The sequence below is a fragment of the Pyxicephalus adspersus genome, chromosome 5, assembly GCF_032062135.1.
Source record: "Pyxicephalus adspersus chromosome 5, UCB_Pads_2.0, whole genome shotgun sequence".
In the NCBI taxonomy this organism is placed as follows: domain Eukaryota; kingdom Metazoa; phylum Chordata; class Amphibia; order Anura; family Pyxicephalidae; genus Pyxicephalus; species Pyxicephalus adspersus.
Genome location: NC_092862.1, coordinates 21,986,474 through 22,004,138, shown reverse-complemented (window position 1 = coordinate 22,004,138; position 17,665 = coordinate 21,986,474). Strand labels below are relative to the sequence as shown.

Here is a 17,665-nt window from a genome sequence, read left to right as displayed (position 1 = left end):
TAATTTGCTGTAATAGGTGTTTAATCTATTTCCAGGTGTTTGGCTTCCAAGCTGGCCTCACATATCTTGACTCTAAAGGGTCTTACTGCAGCCCTGTTCCAGTGATCCCGGCCTTTAGCACAGCTTTGTATGGAAAACTCCTGAGACTTCCACAGTACTGGTAAGTACTGGTATTTGCTGTGTGATTTATTGTTTTTCATCCTATTATTTTGGAAAAGTAAAGTAGCTTTTAATGCTCAGCAAACAAATAAAATAACGAGTCCTCATAATACTGTTTCTCATGATAGATTTATTGTAAAATGTATGCACAGAAATAGAAGCATCAACAGAAAGACCTTGAGCCATGTTTTACACATAACTTAAGCATCAAGACTCCTTGTGTTGTATGCTCAGAAAAACAGGTATCGTTTTTACAGTAAATGGGATCAGGCAAGGTCTGAAACCTGCAAACTCTTTGGATGTTGGGGTATGTATTTCTGGATTCCTAGCTGCTACAAGAATTTTGTGTGTATATATACTCATTTTAATGTTGCTTTCAACATACCTGTTGCCTTATTGATGTTTTCTGGAGCTCTATTTAGAATTTGTGTAGTTTCTTCTCCGGTAAGCTTCCTCCCAGTGTGGGTGTGTGTATGTATGTATGTATGTATGTATGTATGTATATATGTGTGGTTACCACTTCTTCATGCCCATTAACTATTGCCTTGGGTAAGATGCTACATATAGAATCTTTCCATGGCAGCCTCGTAGAGAATAGGTGAATGAATACTGCCAAATGTGCTGATGCTGCTTCTTCTGCGGTACCGTGACAAAATGCCAACCATTAGTAGCCACGTGCAATCAAACAGTCCCAGGACTGCTCTGTGCCTGTCCAGGGAGGTCTGGTAAGTATCTGAAGAATCAGACTTTTGTCTTTAAGTAATTTATTACTTAGTCAACTCAATTTCCATTTAAGATTGAGTATTTATTTAGCTTCTTCCCTGGTACATTTAAAGGAATGGTGCATGTAAGGTCTGACATGGTTTGGTGCGGTACCTATTCCTTCCATTACACCAAAACCATGTATGTTAGTGATGACACAACAGCTGTTGAAACTTGAGAAACTCATATAATTTTTAGTTTTACTCATAATTTCCCTTTACCATTTTGCAGTAATATAATCTGCATGTGAGCGAAACTACACTCCTTCCACACATCTTCTGTCTGTTGGTCACAAGAGATCTCCTCACCATATTCTGTATCTGTCAGCAATGCCGACACCTCTGCTGTAAACCTAAACAGTGCAGCGCACCTCTCTGTTATGTAAACTCCACAATAGCAACGCAAGAGTAATAAAGTAGAAAAATAAATGAGTGCAACAGCAGTCTGCTTAAATGAAGTGTAGTTTGAAGTGAATAAAACTCCAGATGAAACACATCAAATAGCACTTGAACTAAATCGAAGTCAGCGTGAGCGCTGAGAGCTTCATTGAAGTCATGCAGTGAGTGAGAATTAGTCTGCTAGAATAACCTGGTAATGCCATTAAACTCTGAGTCACTCTTCAGAATTATACCACCTGCTTTATTTGCCGTTTCAGATTTTACATCCCTCCCTCTAACAGTACACACATGATGCTACATGTGTTTTTCCTTTTTCTTTAAGGGGGGGGGGGCTTACAACACAGGCTGATGTAGCTTTTTTTAAAACTTTTTTTTCTTTTATTATGAAAAAAAAAAAAAAGACATTTTATGAACTGTTATGGAATCCCTCAGGTGGTATGTTTTGAGTTAACAGCGAAAATCCCAACTTTATTTCTGGCATAAATCAGCTTTGGAGCATTCAGATTGTGCATCTGAGTCCTGCACATATTCTGCATTAGGCGGTTGCGATGCTGCCGCCCACAATTCGTTTTTCATTATTAACTAGCACAAAGTAAACGTGACATTTTGGTAAACAGACCCATGTGAATATATTCTCTCTCTGTGTTTTGTGAAGATTTGGTTTTATACAGAGGGAGAGATGTTTTGTTTTATGTTTGTTGTTGACTGTGGCGTCTGTATTTTATGATTTATTGCATTCAAATGTTTGCGTTTTTGTTTTAGTCGTCTACTTCATTAACCCCCTCCAAGTTAGCATAGAGATATAAAGGATATAAGGCTCTATGAATCATTTTTTTATTCCAGTGTTATCAATGGGCCTCTGAAAATGAAGAAATGACTTTGACTAAGTAGTGCACTTTTTTAAAGAATCCTTTTTTGTTAACACGGTAATAAAAATGTGATGCCATATCGTTATATTACCATATTAACAAAACGTAAAGTATAATTTTTTGTTTAAAAAATTGGCTTTTAATTTTGAAATATCAATCTACTGTCAACACTGTCCAAAATGTATTTGTTTCCTTACTACTGTGATGAGGGTACTTTATGAACAGCACTTCCCACAATTTCTGCTCACTTATCATGTGATCAACCTACTATTGGTAATTTTAGTGACATTGGAATTTGCAGCAGAAGTGACAGAGCAGAAAAATAGAGGTTTAGACCTGGGGGATGTGTGCAGACTAGGCCAAAAATGACTTTTTAGAAAATAAAATGAAGCTGAATTTAAAAAAAATTGTTTTGTTGTGCCTAATATTTATACACAATAAAAAAACATAATATATATGTTCCAATGCAATGCCCTAAACATAGAAATTGGGTGCTGCTAATCAAGATCACTTATTTAACTGATCATCACTAAGTACAACCACTTTAATAAGGCAGAATTCTTTGCAGTTTGCTGGTTTCAAGAATTTTTATACGTGTTAACAAGGCATCAGCAATGATCTTTAGGAAGCAATTGTGGCTGCCCATAAATCTGAGAATGGTTACAAGGCTGTTTCCAATTTGACGTCCATCTTTCTACAGTGAAAAAGATTATTCGGTGACTGAGCTACACTCAGTAAAATAGCAAAAGGCCTAGGAGCTACATCCCAGACTCTACAGACCTCAGTTACCATGCTAATTGTTAATGTTTGTGACCATACAATTAGAAAGAGACTGATCTGGTATGTTTTGTTTGGAAGGGTTTCCTGGAGAAAGCACCTTAAGCCAGCAAAGTTGCATCATAACAAACCACAAAACTTCTTGAACAATCTCCTTTGGACAAAATGAGACCAAAGTGAAGGTGTTTGGACGAAAATGGACAGCCCCATGCTTGGCAAAAACAAACACCTAACAGCCGCAGGTCTTGGTCACCTTGCTGTCATTGAGTTGACTGTTCCTCTGGAATGTATGATAGATTCAAATGTGAGGCTATTTGTGCGACAGCTAAAGCTTGGCCCAAAATGGGTCACTACATTACTTAAGGTATTGCAGTAGTACAATCAAAATCCAAACCTCATCCCAATTGAAATGCTGTGGTGGCACTCTAAGAGAGCTGTTCATAAGCGATTACCAAGAACCTTAAAGAAAGAATAAGATTGGTAAAGAAGATTGGGATTGTTTTTACACACACACACACACACTTTTATAAATTAAATTTTCAGTTCAATAAATCGCTTGTTGGGTTTCATTTGGTGCATATTGCAGAGAAGGTGTTACTGGACTGTTTGCTTTCACTTGATTCTATTCACCCTGCTAGGAGTCTAGCACTACTGAGCTTATCTCATGTCACTTCCTTGTTTATTTTAAGGGTCACACCATACAAAAGCTTTCATTAATCCTTATCTTTTAAGATGAAGGTTGAAAAAAATGTTTACACTCATGCTAACATCCTTTGCATTGGTTAGATAAGTTGTAATTACTGTGGTAGCAGATCAGTTGGGTGAGCCTTTTGTGAACTTCCAGTAAACTCCTTGAAGAACATCAAAGTGAAGATCAGATTGTGCTGAGATGTGTGCAGTTTCTGTAGGATATAGTAAGTGAAATGTACAGATTAGTTTGGGACAGTTTATCTACAGTTGCTTCACTTGATATCGGAGCTATCTGGAAGCTTCCTGCTACCTGAATTGTTTTCACATATGGTGATTGTACAACACCTACTAAACAGGGTGTAGATATAATGGTGTTTGTATTCTTCTATGTTCAGGCTTTGCCATAGATACACAGTTGACACTAAGGCTAGGTACACATGTCAGATGATTCTCGTCCGATTTCTGATACTAGCCCTGAAACATTAGAGAATCTGATGTGTAGAGCAGCCTCCCGACGTAGTGGTTCAACGTAAGAAGAATGACCGTAATGCAAGTGAAGGGGAGAGAGCACAGCGAGGTGCCACTCGCTCGTTCTCCCTCCTCCCCTCTCCACAGGGCAGAAAGGTGCTGTATGTACAGCACTCATTCTTGTATCTTTCAGTCTTTTGGCATTAGAAAGGAACATGAAAGAACCTTTCCAACGACAACATTTTAATGTGTACGTAGCCAAAGAGGCACATTGTATTAGAAAATACACAGGCTTTATTTATTTATTTATTTATTTATTTTAGGTTTTTTTAATACAGTGTTAAATACCTAAGACAATCTAAATTTTACAGACGTTTATTTGTGTTTTAATTTTTTTTCTACCTTTTTTTGTTTTCTACTTTATATCTAAATTAAATTTAAACTAAATTATATAAATGGTAAAAAAAGGGGCTTCCAGGCTATTTAAGGTATTTATATTTAAATTTTCCAGAATCGCGCGTGTCCATGTTACCTAACATACATAAGTAAACATACATAAGTAAAAAGTAATTTAAGACCCTCTCTTATGAATTTCCCGTGTATGGCCGTCTTTAATCTCCATACTTCAAAGAAATCCCCTTGTTTATTCAGTAAACAGAAAAAAAGTTATATAAAGACAACAAATTGGTGGATTTTCTGTTCCTATACAGCTTCAAATATCACCTGTATGACATTGACCTTTATCAAGTACCATCCAATTCGTTTAGTAACTTTGAGTATCGTAGAATACCCTATTTTTGAAGTCATTTTATTTGATTAGAGGAATGAATGACACTTGTTAATTTAAGTAAATCTGTGCTTTGCTTATGCAGGCAACCTGTGAACTGTAATGCTTCTGAAGCTGTTTATCTTTACCTTCCTTTGTCTCATTGGCCTCTCTCTTCAGCTCCTGAAAGTGAAAGCAGAGTAATTTCAGCCACTAGAGCTGTATTTATATAGCGCAAACATATTACGAGGTGTTGTACATTAAATAGGGGTTGCAAATGATACACAGTGACAGACAGGAGGAGGAGAGGACCCTGCCCCGAGGAGCTTACAATCTAAGAGGTGAGGAAAGCAGCACACACCAGGAAGGAGGATATAGAATAGTGGGTAAAGAGTGGGGTTTTTTAGAGACTGAAGAAGATGGGTGGGCAAGTTTGAAAAAATGAGTTTTAAGGGCTGTTTTAAATGAGCAGAAAGTAGGAGCAATTTGAAGTCTGTGGAAGACCATTCCAGAGAGTGGGGGCAGCTCTACAAAAGTCTTGGAGCCGTGCGTGTGATGAGGTTATGAGTGAAAAAGTCGTTAGTAAGTCATTGAAGGAGAAAAGAGAGTGTCTAGGGGAGTATTTTTCAATCCATTCAGAAAGGTAAGTGGGACAAGAACTATGGAGGGATTGAAAGGCAAAGCATAGGAGCTTGAAATTGATTCTAAGCTAAAATGGAAGCCAATGAAGAGACTGTCGCAGGATTCTGCTGTCTTCTTCTCTTCCTCGTTGTGATCTTCGGCCACCTTGATTAGCAGGGTCATTATGTAGTTGCAGGTTCTGTTCTGATAAAGGAAAAATTTCTACTAAAATATTTCACCAAGCTTTTTTTTTTTTTTTAACTCTCAAGGTAACCCTTTATCTTCTGTTATTTGTTTCTGCATCCCCATTTTGCACAACACAGTAAATTTTTGAATGTGCTCATAATTAGGGGTAAACAATGCTTCATCCTTCTCTGTGTATTTATCCCTATATGTTCACCTTTATGCTTAAATTTGAACTCAAGAAAATGGTTAAAACATAGGTTATTAAGTAGATTGTAAAGCTGACCAAGAAACAGGTGAGGAGAGATCTCTAGCCAGCCTCACAGAAAATTGGTTAAGCTTTTCAAACTGCTTTCCGAAACACACTTTGATGTAACTGTCTGTCTTCAACTAGACCTGAGTAATGTCTGCAATGTATTCCCATTTTCACAGTCTTCTAATCCATTTTGTGGCTAGTTTTTCTGCAGCTTTAAGAATTTCCTGTTGTAGGGGTCCTGCATGAGACGGAGCAATCTGTCTGCACAAGATTAATGTGACTGTTAAAAGTTATAGCAAGTTAATACTCAATCTCAGATTCATGATTTCTGCCCACAGAGCTTTGAAAGGAAGTATTAGTAATATCCAGAAATGTACGTTTTTGCAGACTGCCAGATTTTACAAAGCAGTTCTAGCCTCTTGGTGAAATGGCAAATACCATCCACTTGGCTTTTCTTTTTTTTTTTTTTTTAAGTGATGGATCTGATCTTTTTGCTCTCAAGCAGTATTTCTAGTATAAATATGTGTGTATATATGCATATTGAATAGTCTTAACTTTATATAAACCTAAATACTAGAGTTGGGTAGCTTCCTGTTTGCCTAGTCAATATAATATAGGAAAGTGTTTTTCTATTAAAAAGGTGTAGATCCTGTCAGTTTCTGCTCTTTGTGAGGCCTATTATTGTATTTGTATACCTTTTGTAAAACAGAACTATGTTAAAAATGTGTTTACTGTTCATTTGGCAATACCTTTGCCATTCCTTACAGTGGAATTAAACTTTTTATTTAAAAAAATCAAATAAGTAATTGTGAACAGACAGATTTCTTTAAGCAATGACCCTTCTGCAATAAATCACATCCTACCTTTCTGTTAGAAATTTGTTCTGAAATTTGCTGTTTATGCATTGCTTGGTGTACAATGCTGTGTTTTCCAGCATGTGCAAGAGATAAGTCAATCCAGTCTGGTCAGTCAGGAAGGCCTCAACAAAATGAGGGCAGGTAAGTTAATTGAAAATACATGGTCAAACTAGTCCCCCCCCCAAAAAAATGTCTTGCAACATTTTTTAATTTGTATGTAAGCTATAGACATTAAGACAAAAGAATTGCGTTTTATTTTTTATTTTAATAAATTGTTTTAACACAAAGAAAAGGTAGTTAAATACAAAATATGTGGTGTTATAAATAATTCTGTTCAAAATGACACTGAAGTTATGCTTCTGGTATAGGTTAGGTTATTTGAAAAAGGGTTTTTTTTTTTTTTTTTAATTTTCACATTTAATTTTTTTTAAATGAAGAAACTAAGCTATTTAAAATAAAGAAATAACAGAGCATGAAGACTTGCTATCGTCGGCTAACTATTGCTACCAGTTGTATGCTCATAATAAGTATTTTATGTCACCAGAAGTCTGTTGTGTTGTTTATGGTATCTCTCCTTAGAGACCTATATGTAATGTTGATCTCCGTAGTTTAAATATATTTAGACAGCTGTAATATTTTTGCCGTTCTGGTCATCATCTGATGAGTTATTATAATTTATTGAAAAACCAATGAGTGTGCCACAGCCATGAGGAAATAAAGGAGCCATGCTTCACCCTCTTTAAAAAAAAAAAAAAAAAAAAAAAAAATTGTTTTTACTTTACATATAAGGGTTGTCTACCCTTTAAAGTAAAGTAAAAACTTTTAGTTTAGGTCTGCTTTAACCTAAGATTGATATGCATTGAAGACACCTAAAAGTGCAAAAAGGGATTTTAGTTCAATGTTTGCTTGTTTTTGACAAATGACTGAGTAGTAAAGCCTGAATATGAATACATTTCCCATAATTTAACTTGGGAACAAAGGAAAATTTGAAAAGTAAAATAGGCAATTTTTATTTTGCTTTACAGTATTCTACAAGCAGTTAACCCAGTTAGAGGTTTCAAGGTGCCAAATGCTAATTCCATTAAAGTAACATCTCAACACATGGCTTAGAGTGTAATGAAGATGTTTGGACGTGAGATGCAAATATTCTTTAGGAACAAACTATCGGCTAGAAATATGTGCTTGGAAACAAGTTTCTCACGTCTAGCTTTTCTAATGTGGTTTGTGGTGGCCTAAGCGTGACGTTAAAAATCTCATGTGTGGCATATATGTCTTCACTTCACTGTGTTTTTCATCATAATTAAAAAGGAGGCTTGTTTGTTGTGTTTATATCTCCTTTGTTCTGTAGACATGAATTGTTTTGTTTGAGTGTAGCTATTATAGCACGTGATAATTGTTCCTAATGACTTGTTCAAAAAAAACAAACAAACAAACAAATCATGCCTGTGTGATACTAAAAATGTGCTTGATGGAAATGATCAGGCTTGCATGTCTGTGTAACAGTTTTTAGGATGTCGTACCATAATTATCTGCTATGGTTATATTCAGACTGTCAAGTTGTAGTACAGTTACTGCTTCCTTGCTTACCTGAACTACTTCCTATGGTAAGAAGCTACATGTTGTGTCTCACTTGCTGCAGCCCATAGTGAATGAATGGGGATGGCAGTGAGCAGTTCAGTGTTGTAAAACTAACTAGATTGTTTAAGAACTAATGCAGGGGTACAGGCGTCCTATGTGGCTGGCAAGCCTATTCCCTCCGTCGGTCTCAACATAGCTTTAAGGTCAGTATGAATGCCTTAGGCATTGGTTTACCTCAGGCTCAACCTCGCTGTTTCGTTCTTGAGTTGGCATATGACTGTATGTTTGGTGGATTGCAATGCAGTTCCCAGAAAGCGACAAGTTGCTTTTGGACATACGATTGATTTTCATTCTTTGGAGGGGTGTACTACAGCACGACCACACTCAGCTGTACCACAAAGCAATTCTTAAACACTGTCATTGAGACCAAAAACTTTTAAAGCTGAACTGTAAAAGCTAGGACCTGCTAACTGGTCATTTTTTGACCACAAGCCTTAAAATGGGCCTTAAGGTGTGCAACTTTTTGTATAGCAATATCACATTTGTTTCTAATGTAATAGAGCAGCTTTTAGTTGAGGAATAGAATACAATCCTATTGAACTATCGTGCTTTATAACTTTTACTTAATCTCCTTGTTATGTCCCTCATAGTGATTCTGCCATAGTGATCCTGACTAATAGCCAGGCAAGAACAGTGAAACGTTTGCTAGGATACAGCGAAGATGTATGTTGCTATTTATATGTAATAATTTACCTGGTTGTGGTCTAGGACTTTGCAGGTAAACCATAAATCATCAATTTTTTGCAAATACAAATTGACCACGTAGGACTTGCCAGACACTGGGTGGGGTTGGGGATTTTATATATTTTGGTCAAAATAAAACTAACTGTAATGAGGAAAGTGTAATGGGGGAATTATTCATAAAGAGTAAATAATAGAGCTCTTTATATTTAATTTTAACACAGTGTGTATAAGATTCTACATCTGTACTTACTCTTATATGGCATGTAGGAAGCTCTGAAATGCCGGTTCTGTAAAGCAGAATTATGAACCTCATCTGTAGTGTTGTTGCTTTGTTTGGTTTCTTTTTTTGATCCTCACTGACCAAACGATAGGACACATTCATGTGTGCAATGTACCTGTGAGTGCTTACATTAACAGCCTGCTGCCTGTTCACATCATTAAAACTACAGATTCCCTTTAATGGATTTCCTTAACAATATTCTTTACATTTAACCATCAAGAAGCCATAGGCCCCCCTCTTTTTTTTAGTCTTTTATATGATGCCATTCCCAATTAATGAAAGTTTTATTGAAGGCATTTGCTGCACACATGATACGGCTTCTAATGTGGTACGTGCCTTTGCTTATTTTATAGGAACAGAAAAAGAAAACAGAAGTCTTCATTGCTTTATTTCCTTAGAGATTATTTAAATCCTCAATAAGAAAATATTTAATTTTGGATTTTCATACATTTTTACAGTTTTTAATTATCTGTATGTAGTTTATTGACCTTTTGGGAGGCATATTTTATATTGATTTTTATTTTAAGTAGGGCTTTTGGAGTGATATACTAGCCAGTGTTTCACACCACAAATTACCCTTATGTAGTTTGGATCAGCTGTAATGTTACTTTCTTAGCCGTACTAAAAACATAGAGTGGACTGCACACAGCAGTGAAGTGTGTCTGGCCTTGATGTTGCTAGCAGTTTGTAGCACTAGGATTTTTCATCCCATCTTTTATTAATCTATGATAATAAATATACATAATTTCCTAGATAAGGACATGGAACTTCAATAGGATCAGATGTGGAGATGTTAAACAAGATAAGCAAATTAGAAGGGTGATTTCAAATTCTACACAAAACTCCAAAAATATATAAGGGAGCACAGAATTCATGATCTGTTCCTCTTAGACATTTTCAACTCAACATGACAGCTAGGGATTGCAAAATAGATCAATGGTAGTCCACTTATAAGGGTACAGGTAAGCCAGTTCCACTTTTATTGAGAAACAGAAAAACGTCTCCATTCCTGGTATATATTAGGAGGATGCTAGCAAGATTTAGGGGTCTACCCGTCCACATAATTTCTTAAACTAGGAAAGTGGGATGGCCTACTAGCACCCAAGCAATCTCAAGATATTCTTTACTGCAATATTCAGAAGAGAGAGTTTCCAGTGTGCATGTACACAGCATGAGAGATTATTACTTTGGCCAGCTTTTGGTCTACTAAAAATTAAAACACAAGCATTGGCTGCCGTTCAACTTTTTGACTCTATGTAGTTCTTCATCATGTAATCAAGTAAGATGTCCTTCCCCATCTACATTATCCTTTTGTCATATTTTTGATCTTTAGATGAGCTAAGATGACATAGCATCACCATAAACACACACTAATATACTCTAGAAACAGTTTTGTAACAGGGGCATATTTCCTATTTTTTACTAAAAACAAAAAAGTGTGTCAGAATTATTGATGGCCTGGACAACATTCAGTATTGTGTCTTTGCATGACATCTGTACAGATTGCCAGAAGATGATGCTTATTTCTCCTGACCGTTGCATTGTAGTAAATCTAAGTGATATGTTGTATAGCTTAGTATGAAGTTTACAGATGTTTGTATCCCTGTGGAGGAAATTCAGTCCTTTTTACTAATGTATGCCAAGAATTCCAGCGTGAAGAAAACGTTTTAGTTAAAATTATTGAAGTGATGGTGTGGGGACTTGAACCATAGGGTCACAGGCTTCCATGAGTCTGCCTTTTATTGATGGAGTGATAAATTCAGACATGTGACATAATAGGAGATGAGGTTGTTATTAGGACACGGTAAGCCTCTTAAGAGCAGTTGCTGGCTGGACACTGTAGCTGCATTTAACACTTATATGTTAAAAGTTCATCCAAAGGGAAGACAGTTTAACAGGGATTTTCAATTTCAACGGAAATTTGCTTCCTCCTTTGCTGACCCTTTTCTTCAAGTACGATTGACTGGTCCATTTTTCTGGCATCTTTCTGGATTATAAACACCGGAAGCCAAGATTTCAGCTGCAGAACTGCAATCTGGTTTTACAAAGCGATCATTAATAAATTGATTTCTATGAGCAGCAATATAAGTGTGCATGGCCAGACATGGAATCACTGTCATTTAGGGGGGAAAAAAACCTGCTGTGGTTATAAAGTGCAATGCAGTGCCACACAATCTGAGGCAAGGTCACAACCCTTGACCTTATATGTTTCAATTTGCCCATTACTTTGATGTGTATCCTATAGGGATCGTACAGAAGAGAGGATAAAGTGAGCATGGTTTGCCAGTAATTTCAATTTGAGAAAGTTTTGTGAATTTACACAGTTGATGGATAAAACATCAACATACAATATTCCGTTAATTATGTTTAAACTGTATATTTAGGTTTTTGGACAGAGTTTCCACTAATAAAGTTGTTGTGAAACATGCTGCGTGACCAGTTTTGAAATTTAAAAGATGCTAGTAAATGTGGAGTTGTGAAATGGATAATTTAGAATGGTAAATGGTGATATTATTATTATACAGTATTTATTTAGCGCCAACATTTTACAAAGTCAGGTCACTAGCTGTCCCTCAAAGGGGCTCACAATCTAATATCTCCACCTTAGTCATATGTCTTTAATACAGTCTAAGGCCAATTTTGGAGGGAAGCCATTTAACCTAACTCATATTTTTGGAATGTGGGAGGAAACCGGAGAACTCGAAGGAAACCCATGCAAACTCCATGCAGATAGGGACTTGGCCGAGATTTGGACCTGGGACCTAGTGCTTTAAAGGCCAGAGTGGTACCTCTGAGCTACCATGCTGCCCTTTATAATCATTTCTTCTTTTTCTAGCTAAACAATGAATAAGGATAAGCAATCTGATACACTGACTGCAAATTGTTCAGTTTGCTAAGTGGAATAACCATTTGTTTGCTTGCTGTAAATTATCACTCTTCACATTCCTTTTTCCATTTGTACTGCTTATAGAAGCTATATAGGCTTCAAAGTGCAGCAAATCAAATTCATTTTGCAAAGATAATAGAACATTGTTTGACTGGTCTGTTTATTATTATAGCGGTATATTAGTGAGGACAAATCTCAAACACCATTTACTTCCTCCCCCTCCCCCACTTTTTTTTATTTTATTTTTTTTTTTAACATTCGACTTGAATTTAGCAGGTATATGATGTAGATTGGAAAAAAAAATTTGCCTTACTCTGAATTCTTGTATCAGGATCAACTTTAAAAATCAAAACATAATGCTTATGTGTGAAACTCATTTGAGGAGGAGCTTGTATAGATTGTGCTATGATGAATAAAGTCAATAAGTAAACCAGAACTCTACTATGCTACTTTTTTTTGTTTCTGTGCAGTTGACTGAGACTAACTCTAAGGAGCCAGAACCTAAAGTGAAGGAAGCCTATTACTAATTTGTGGCCATTGTTGCATGTTACTGCATGAATAAATTGGTTGTATAGTGAAGCATAAACCATCCCGGCAAGCTGTACTACCTTACATCTAAGCTAAATGGATGTAAAGTTAGGTTTCTCAACCAGAGTTCCTTCAGAGGTTTCTGGGGGTTCCTTTAGCAATGAGCAATTTGTTCCTCTCAGGTCAGTTTACCTGACACCAATGATCCCTTCGGCTTTCTAAAGGGGTAATATTCATCCCATTGACCAGGCTAATATACTGTTAAGCTGTGGATATAGTAATTATAGAAGGGGGTCCTTGAAGACCTGAAAGTTATTTGAAGGGTTCCTCCAAGTTAGAGAGGCTGGATTGAGTATGTAAAATGTCTGATGGTAGAACAAAATAACTAGTAGAAGCAATGTAAATACTAATATTTATAATAATATTTTGCTTCTTTTACAGGACAAAGCGCACCCATGTTCCAGTTACAGAATACATTTTTGAACTTCCAAGTCTGACCATTCAAGCCACAAGAGCGCAAACTCTTCTACTTCATGTGATCGGCTATAGTTGGTCATTTGGTACAAACAGTTCTGGGAGTCCAGGTCTAACTGAAGCTCTGCTCAATGAAGTCTTCCCAACAACCGGTGAGTTCCCTTTTGTTATTAAGATAGCTATTTTCACATGTTTGTTAATTCTCAAATATTTTCTGCAATTGCATAATATAGTTTGGCATGTATAGTTTATTCTGATTAAATTCGTGGTTCGTTTAGAATGTGTACAAATATTTTGTAACTGAATGTAGTTTATAAACTTGTATTGATAAGAAGTGCATTATGTAGGAGACATATTGTAAGAGACAACCAAAGGCTTCATTGTGCTGGCTTCTTTCTAAAAAAACTTCATACCTGACCATTAAGCTACTTCTTGGAATGCAGTATATCTCTGTTTGACCTGCAGAACGTAAAGTCAGAACACCTGGATGCAAATATTTGACTCAGTCTATTCAATTCATTTGAGGTGCATTTTCAAAAGGAAGTCAGGATATCGACCTCCATATTTTGAGATAGTGTGGCATTGCTACATACCTTAAATCTTATGGAAGGCTCATTGTAGTACCTGAATGTGTTACATTGTAGTACCTGAAGTTTATAACCTAATACTTACTCGTTCTGGTACTTGTTTGTAGATTAATCTGCCTGAATCTTTATTTCCCCAACACTTCTGAGAATACATCCCTTGCCACATGCTTCCTACTCTTCATTAACACTATTGTGTCCTGTTTTGATGGGGGGGGGGGGTCATTTTCCATCTACTGCAATATATATAATTGCTCACGTTGTACACTTAAATTGGGTGCACTTATATGATACCATTATTTTTGTACTTTGTAAGAAAACTGGTGAACTCTGGTGACTGGTGAAAGGAACCCAGAAAGAATATAGAATTTCTGGCAAATGTTTTCTTCAAGTGGACCTTAAGAGATATAGGGGTAGATCATAGAGAACTTTTAGCCAACATGATGGTATAATTCAGATTGCAGTGTGTCAGGATACTGAATAGAAGATATGAAGGAATGAAAGATTTAAACTGTTACCAGTAGAAGACACAAGCCTTTTAATTTTTAAATTGTGCTTAGTTGTGCCTTAATGTTAACCCTTTCAAGATAAGGGAAGTCATGTAGGTTGACTGCTTACATTGGAATAAATAGTAAGTACACTGGGTTAAGTGGAGCTCCAAAGAAATAAATATTTCAAGTGTTTTAGAGGCCCAGTGCAGTGAACGTAAAGTGTTAGAAAACCTTTGATTTGTCGGTTAATTGACCCAGAAATATTATGCACAAAACAGCAGACGTGTGAACGAAACAATAAAACGTAATTGGTGCCCAGCAGGCGGCATTTGACGGACATATTTATGGGTTTGTGTACCTTAATGCCGCAGGTTCATGCTATCCAAATCCATCTTGAAAAGTGTGACTTTTTAATTTTCCCCTTGGGGTATTAAAGGAGAGAAATGCAAATGTTTCTCTCTTTTCTCTCATTCGTATTTGTTTTATTGGCCATAATTTTAATTAGCAAATCTATATAAAATGTTTCTAAAGAGACCGAGGCCTGTTATATTAGTTAAAATGAAGTGAAGGCATTAGCTTTGATTTCTGTGGATTTATTTTTTTCATTTAACTTCTAAAATTTACAATAAATGCACAAGAAAAGCATATTCTATGGAACATGCACACATTATGAAAATGTACATTGTACTTGAGATTTGTGGGAAGGTTTTGATTAAGAGCATCTAAACCCATACCCTTTCAGCAAAGTAAAAAAAAAAATGAACACAAAAATGAACTCCTTGAATTTTCTGAGTTTTCCCATTTTTCTGTTCCTTGCTTTTCCCTTTCTTAATGCAACTACCTTTGCCTACATTTGAATTGTACTGTGTTCTAAATTTCACATATGTTCTTAGTAAATCTATTTCTTAGAGTATGAATGACAGAAGGCTAGAACCACCACCTGAAAAGCACTTTTTGGCTGTAGGCAAAGTCTATTATTTTTTGGCATTTTCCTTAAATAAGTCTTGGAATGTTTAAACTCTATGCAACTTGTCTGGTTTACCATATTCATGGAAAAGGGCAAAAATAAAACTGGCTTTTAGGTAGAATAATACTAAACAAACGATTTATTAATACAAGAAAAATAAAAATAAATTGCACTAGGCTTAACATCGATCAGCTATGCTAATGTCCTAGGCTAAAAACAAATATCTTTATCTTACTCGATACGCATGTTACATATAGCACATGGGATCATATAGGTAAATTGCCATTTGAGTCTCTCTCAGAGCTTCAACAGGGGATTCCTTGAGACTGCAACTGTTCATAAATAATAAATACAATAACTGTCGTCGTTACATATATGACGACAAAATTTAAGGCAGGTATTATTAAATATTGTCATGTTCTATATCTGTGTATTATATTTTTAAATAAAAAAAATGAAACGACAAAAGATAGTTTACCTGTAAAGTAAGCCTGTTTACAGTAAATCATGTCTAGAACTAGTCTAGATCAAGGCAATTTTTATTTGCTTAACCATACTAATTAACAGATGGAACAAGTGACTCCCTATGGTGCAAAGTACACAAGTAGCATGTCCTACAATTAATTTGCATGACACTGTGCTTTGGCTCTTACCTTTTTTTTATAAACTTTATTTATAGACACAGAAAAGACAATGTACAACATAATAACCAAAATATCATCAGAACAGTACTAAGCCGGAGTAAAAGAGAACAAACAATACCAGGCTCAAGATTAGTGTTACAAAGATCGGGCCGTAAAAAAACAAAAAAACAAAAAAAAAAAACATCAGCAGTATACAAAAATCATAGCAAGTATCAACAGTGCGACATAGTACAGTGGTATAACATCGTGTGTGTCCGTTCCTTGTTGTATAAGAATTAAACAAATGAACAAAATCACGTCATGTCTGACTGTGTCTTCCATTTTCTAAAATTTTCCTTTTGCCAAACAATACTCAAAATTAAAAAAGAAAAAAGAACACAGGTTCATAAACCATTGAACCAAAATAAAAACAGCCAAAACTCGGGGTGGGAAAAGAGGAAGGGAAACTTTTCTGTTCTGGTAAACTAGCATCAACTATTTCTTAATTTTTTTTTTCTATTTCCATGTCATCTCTATGTAATAGTATGTCTTGTCACTACCCATAGGGGTCCCGATCTTATAGGAAATGTAAATTGTGCCACGTAGAATAGCGATACCGGTGCAAGACTTGGCACAATTCAGCTGGCTCCAAGGAATATTCCATATAAGCATACCATTTATCAAAAAATGTTGTCACAGCTTTGTCATCTGCATCTGCCACCTCTAACAAATCCCTACAGTAAAACATATTCATTGAAGATTCTATCAGTTTCAACCGGGGTGGATCTGGCTGAATCCACTGTAGCATTATTGCCCTACGGGAAGCCAGTAAACACAAGGATATCCAGTCTTTTGTCCCCCTAGCCAGTTTGCATACCTGTACATCCCAGTTCCAAAAACACACATAGAAGAGGTTCCATTATCAACTGTAGGTTCAGTACTTTCTTAATATAGGATAGGACCTTGGTCCACAACAATTGGATTGTGGTACATTCTGGCTGTTGCCTTTTGATTGCTACTTCATGCTGCTTTTGTAACTTACACCATAGGTAGACATTAGCTCTGCTTATTTAGTGAGTGGATGCTGGTTTTGCCAGTTAATCATCAGCAAGTTTTGTTGAAAATTGCAAATGTGGCTCAACCTGAAATGAAATCGGCAGCCTCACAACCCAGGTCCTTTCAGTTCTGAACCTGACCTCATGAAATGAAATTTTATTCCAACCTTTCTTCCTCCTTTAAAGTTAATCCCCAAATCTAATGATGACGTTCCGATAAGTAATAAGGTATTGGAAGGTATTGCATAGGTTCCTACTATTGTCTCCTTTTTGTCCCGTGGTGCTAATTTTACTTTTTTCAGCGTTTACTGTACATCTGGGAAGACTAAACATCCTCCTTGCACAGTGAGGCACTGGCTAGATTAGGGTGCAAGATATTGCAAACAAGATTTTATATATTGTGTGTTTTATTGGAGAATGTTTATTTTAAGCTGCAGTTCTTCAAGGATGCTTTCTTTCTTGTGCTTAACCTCCTGGGCGTTACACTGATGTCTAGATTTCTGTACCAAAAGCGTTACACGGTTTTTCATGAAATTTTTTTTTTTACATTTTAGACCTGAAAGTTACAGAAATATGTCCGAACAAGGGTCTAGTAGATATCATGAATATAAAAAAAAAAGTTTGAAACACACAATCATGTAAAAAAAA

The 17,665-nt window shown here is 36.0% G+C and overlaps 1 protein-coding gene across 3 annotated transcripts in view; it reads left to right on the top strand.

The window, feature by feature from the left end:
• Positions 1 to 17,665, top strand: part of VPS13B (vacuolar protein sorting 13 homolog B) — a 520,025-nt gene that overhangs the window by 80,187 nt on the left and 422,173 nt on the right. For all 3 annotated transcript variants that reach the window (XM_072410846.1, XM_072410847.1, XM_072410848.1), the window contains exons 16-17: positions 36 to 160; positions 13,265 to 13,449. In XM_072410846.1, coding sequence (XP_072266947.1) covers positions 36 to 160; positions 13,265 to 13,449 — 310 coding nt within the window. The remainder of the gene's footprint in view (positions 1 to 35; positions 161 to 13,264; positions 13,450 to 17,665) is intronic.